The 5405-nt window shown below is 36.9% G+C and overlaps 1 protein-coding gene across 2 annotated transcripts; it reads left to right on the top strand.

The window, feature by feature from the left end:
- Positions 1–1563: 1563 nt before the first annotated feature.
- Positions 1564–5179, top strand: LOC143597667 (B3 domain-containing transcription factor ABI3-like). Of its 2 annotated transcripts, none has more exons than XM_077076104.1 (6): positions 1564–3260; positions 3347–3439; positions 3531–3631; positions 3824–3870; positions 4467–4543; positions 4638–5179. In XM_077076104.1, exons 1-6 carry the CDS (start codon positions 1626–1628, stop codon positions 4725–4727), a joined length of 2043 nt encoding a protein of 680 aa, XP_076932219.1. In that variant the 5' UTR covers positions 1564–1625; the 3' UTR covers positions 4728–5179. The 2 variants fall into 2 exon arrangements, with proteins under 2 accessions (XP_076932219.1, XP_076932218.1); XM_077076103.1 differs by having other exon boundaries at positions 3818–3870.
- The last annotated feature ends 226 nt before the right edge of the window (positions 5180–5405 follow it).

Raw genomic sequence — 5405 nt, 5'->3', positions numbered from 1 at the left:
CTTTTTTATTTATCTCATTACAAGTGTTTATTTTCAAAACTTATTAGTTAATTTCCAGGTTTACTCTTAAGCACACACAACTAACATTAATAGACAATATTATTGAACTCAATTATCAATGACATTAACATTTGGTAAGCAAAGAAAACAATAATTTAATCTACCTTAATTTTTGTGTTTTTCAAACTAATGCACTTTAACCGGGACGGATGGGATTTTATTTTTTAGATGTCTATTTGTATATCCAACATTTAAGTTAAAAAAATATTCCATTATTATGTAAAATTCCATATTGTATCCCTTTAACTCTGTGTTCTCACATTATATTGATTGTTGTCTCAATTTTGAATTTTAAAAACCATGGTATAATTAACCATAACCTTCTAGTTACAAGGTATATTACCTAGCTAGCTAAAAGTTAAATTTTCCAAATAAAATTCATACTAAATTTAGTAATATATTATCCTACTCCACCCATGAAATTTCTTAAAAACTAATCACACCTATCTTCTCACATACTCAAATACTAATATCCCACTATTCAATGAGGCTAATGGCAACATTAAACACATATGAACACAAACTTAGACAGGAGATAAAAGAGTCAAAATGTATTTAGAGAACACAAAGTAAACATAAATTTAAAATGCATCATGTGGATGGTCATTGCTTGAAAACCATGGTATAATATATATGTTATATGTTGCAGAAAGAGAATTGAGGTGCTTACCGTCAACAATTGAAAAAAGACTGATCCACCGCTTCCCAACCACCATTCATCTCCTGCCGCATGTCTTCTGTCCTATAATCCGGAGTGCACATATACTGGATCACAATACTATAACCTACAACCAGCCCATGGTTTTGCTTTTCATTTTTCTTTTTCTCTCTCTTTCTCTTAGAATAACCAAACAAAGATGCAAAGTATTCACAAACTTCAACTTATCTTCAACAACAACTTGTTTTGTTAATATTGCATATTGAATAATATCAAGTTAGTTGATTCTTGATCTTCTTCTTCTAATCATCAATCTTCAAGGTGTGTTTTGATTTAATCAGTTTATATATATATATATATAGATATATAGAAGGTGGAATTTAAACCCACCCCATCTGAATTCACACCATCAAACGACCGTTCACAAAACATTTAGACAGCCGTTTTAACAAAAAAAACTTTGAAAACTGTTGGTTAAAACGGCTTTCCGGCCAGTATCTGGATGGTCGTCATGATCATAAATGACGGCCATAAACAACGTGAAATTTTTGTTAACAGAGTCCACAAAACATTTAGACAGCTTTTTTAACCTAAAAGAAGTTAAAACTTTGAAAACTGTTGGTCAAAACGGCTGTCTGGATGGCCGTCAAGACCATAAATGGCGCCCATAAACAACTTTTTGGTTAAAACAGTCGTCTGACTTTTATCTCTTTTATCCAGAACCGCTGTCTAAAACGGTATGAGATTAGATGTAAAACAGAAAAAATTTGGTTGTGTAAATTTTAGTAATAAATAATAATAATAATAATAATAATAATAATAATAATAATATTTTATCTCTCATGGAAGCAAGTTGGAACTGATGTGTACTTTAGGTTAAGGTTAATAATAATCTTAAAAACCCCAGATGTTTTATGTTGTTTTCAGTATTATGATCAAGTACAAGTTGATGTTTACTTATGTGGGTACTTGTTTTGATGCATTAGGTACAACTAATATGATGACCACCGCCAGTGACCAGAATCTGCTTCAACAAATGAATGATCCATCCATGTTTTACAACGATCAGTTCCCCCAAATCCCTGAATTTCCATGCATGTCGTCTTCGTCGTCTTCCTCATCGAATCCGGCTCCCGCGAAGCCGATTTCGTCCGCGACAACGATATCGACCGCCTCCTCGATGTCGTCGTCCGCGGCGTCTTGGGCCGAGTTGCACTCGGAGTATGGTGATGGTGGTCAAAGAGATGTTAAACCTTTTGAGGGTATTAGAGTTAATAGGAATAGTAATATTATTAATAATAGTAATAATAATAATAATAATAATAACAATAATAATATTAATATTAATAATGATAATAGAAGTGAAAGGGTTGATTGCATGGATGTTATGGAGAATTATGGATATATGGATCTAATTGATGGTAATGAGATGTGGGATCCATCTTCGATTTTCGAGCAAAATCCGCCCGATATGCAACCGGAAAGCGAGGTGGTGCAAGATGGTGAGATGAAAGACGGTGGTGGCGGCGGTGGTGAAGGACGGTTAGATGAACTCGGTACGATGTTCTTCGAGTGGTTGAAATCGAACAAAGAGTTAGTATCGGCGGAGGATATGAGGAACATTAAGATCAAGAAATCGACGGTTGAATGTGCTTCAAAAAGATTAGGGTCTTCGACCGAAGGCAAAAAACAACTCCTTAAGTTGATACTCGAGTGGGTGCAACACCACCAACTCCAACGGAAGAATAGTGCCTGTGGGGAAGCGGCTGCGAATGCAGCCGCTACCCTGTACCCTTTCCAGCCACCACCACCTCCACCACCACCTTTTAATTGCAATACTTGGACCCCACCACAATGGATCTCGCCTTATCCGCCTTACATGGCGGATGGTAATGCGGTGGGGATGGTGGCACCGCAGGTGCAACCACCACCTACGTTTTCTTACATGGGTGGTGGTTATGATTCTGGTCTGAATTGTCATTCGAACCCGTATAATAACACGGGTTCGGGTGACTATGGAGGTCTGGAATCCGCACCGTCATGGAATCCGTCACAGATTACCATGGCGGTGCCTCAGTCTCCATACACCAATCAGTTTCCGGATGTGGGTAACAGTTATGCTCCACAAATTATGCCTCTAGCTCCCGGTTACCCCGAGCCGTTTTCGTATAATTTGGCGGCTAATTATGGTGGCGCTGATGATCAGCGGTTGACGGTGGCTTCTTCAGCGACTAAAGAAGCTCGGAAGAAAAGAATGGCGAGACAACGGCGGACATACTTCCATCACCACCACCACTCCAGAAACAATAAAAATAATCAACCGAATCATGTGGCGAGCTCGGATCACCAGCCACAAGCAATGGTCGTTGCGGATAACTGCTCCGGACAATCTCAAGTAGGAAACTGGTTGTATTGGCCACAACCGCCGTCCGCCGCCACCTTTCCGCCACCACCGCCTATGGAAGTTCCTAACCAATCATCTTCCGTACCTCAACAGTCCGGTGACCGCCAGTCGAAACAAACTTCCTCGGACAAACTTCAGGTTAGTAAAATTGATCACATTTTTTATTTTTAATATGTAGTTAAATCAAGTAATTGATTATTAATTTGTTTTATTTCGACAATTAGGGATTAAAGACCGAGAAGAACTTGAAGTTTCTACTCCAGAAAGTATTGAAGCAAAGTGATGTTGGAAGTCTTGGGAGGATTGTGATGCCTAAGGTATAACTTTTAATATATGTTTATTTAATTTTATATGATGAATTTTATTAATATTAGCCTAATTTTATGGAAATCGTATTCGATTTATCAGAAAGAAGCCGAGACTCACCTCCCCGACCTCGACTCGAGGGATGGAATCACTCTTCCTATGGAGGACATCGGAACTTCGCAAGTGTGGAACATGCGATATAGGTATATACCGTTGTTACATAAAACGTTTATTCACTTGTTTTATTTAATTGATACAATCAATAAGAACATAAATTGTATATGATCAACACATTAAATTTATTGTCATCATACTAATTAAATTTTATTGTTGGGCAGTAAATTAATTAAATTTTATTGTTATCCTGTGTTTCTTTTTCAATTGTGGAGTCGCAGGTTTTGGCCTAATAACAAAAGCAGGATGTACCTCCTCGAGAACACCGGTTAGTGACTTCTCTTTGCGTTAATATCGGAATATATATGTTCATCCATATATGCTATTTTATGTATCTATTTCTTCGTGACACCAAAAATAGTGTGGGTTGGAGGTTGGAACAAACCTTAGGTGTGAATGTGTCATCTTTTATTAATAGAATGACATGAAATCTATGAAGAGTGTGACATATTTAACAGTTATCGTAATATTATGAAGAAAAAAATTAACGTTTACTTAAGTGAATTTTCACACACTGGTTATGAAGGGCGTGCCATATTTAACGATGATCATAATATTATGAAGAAAAAAAAATTAAGTGAAAAGTCACAAACTCACAAATTTTTTCATATTCTAAACAAAACGACACATGGATGTAAAAAATATGAAATACGGTTTAGTAAATTTATCAACACTTAAAAGTGAAAAAATTATAAGTAGTTCGTTTCTGGCACTTGTTTGCAAAATGTGAAGTGGTTGTACTTCATAACGCGTAAAAGCTAATTTTTTGAGACATTTAAATTGTATTGTTGGGAAGAAAACCAGTTGAAGATGCTTTTTTGTATCTTGGTTTAATCTTTCTTGTGAAACGTGTTCGTGTTCCAGGAGATTTTGTTAAAGCTAATGGGCTCCAAGAGGGGGATTTCATCGTTCTATACTCCAACGTCAAGTGTGGCAAATACGTGAGTACCTCATTGCACACTACATAGCTAGACATACATATGTAAATTTATGTGTGTGGATCCTTATGTTTAGTGCATATGATTTTTTGGGCAGTTAATTAGGGGAGTGAAGGTACGACAACCAGCGAGTGGAAAATCCGAGGGCAAAAAACCCGTCAAGAGAAGCTATCAAAGCACCTCTTAGTCCGCTGAAATCTTCCCTACATCTGGTGCTAAGATAACTGCGATAAGTACCATCAAGTCATCAACAACATTGTTATCATGAGAAATGGACCGTAAAGCTTTTTCCATTTTCCGTTGAATATGACTTTGCTAATTCAAGAGATCGAGCGTCGACTCCTGTATTAAGCTGATGATTGATGTTGTTTCAGGGTAATAGGTTGTAGGTTTTCGACCTTAATGTGATGATTTAGGTTGTGTTGTTTTGCTGGAGATCGCCTTCGCGGTCTCTAGTTAATGACTTATGTGTAATTTCACCATATAATGACTTCATCTAGCTGTCTGTGGATGATCAGTTTGTATAGTTTATGTGGTGTCAAAAGTTAACCATGTTCCCCTAGACCATGGGTGGAGCAACTAGGCCCATTTGCACCTTATGTAAGTTTGTACTTTGGTTAATGTCTTTGGCTTGCATAATTTTTAAGAAATGACTTTGACTCCATCCATAATGTGTTCGGTTGGTAAACAAACTGAATTTATAATAGGAACGGATTTCACTAAATTCATTTACTTAAAACATTCTACTAGTTTCTAAATGTGAAGGAATTCAACTAAAATAAACAGAATCTTCGACCACGAATCAGATGGTGGATATTGGTGCAACAACAATGGATGGTTGGGGGCGGCGGTAGGGTGTCTAATG

This window comes from Bidens hawaiensis, unplaced genomic scaffold, assembly GCF_021521415.1.
Source record: "Bidens hawaiensis isolate Kalapana, Puna unplaced genomic scaffold, B.hawaiensis_p1.1 tig00048827_1, whole genome shotgun sequence".
Taxonomy (NCBI): domain Eukaryota; kingdom Viridiplantae; phylum Streptophyta; class Magnoliopsida; order Asterales; family Asteraceae; genus Bidens; species Bidens hawaiensis.
Note: the sequence above shows the minus strand (reverse complement) of the source record. Positions and strands in the feature narration are given on the sequence as shown.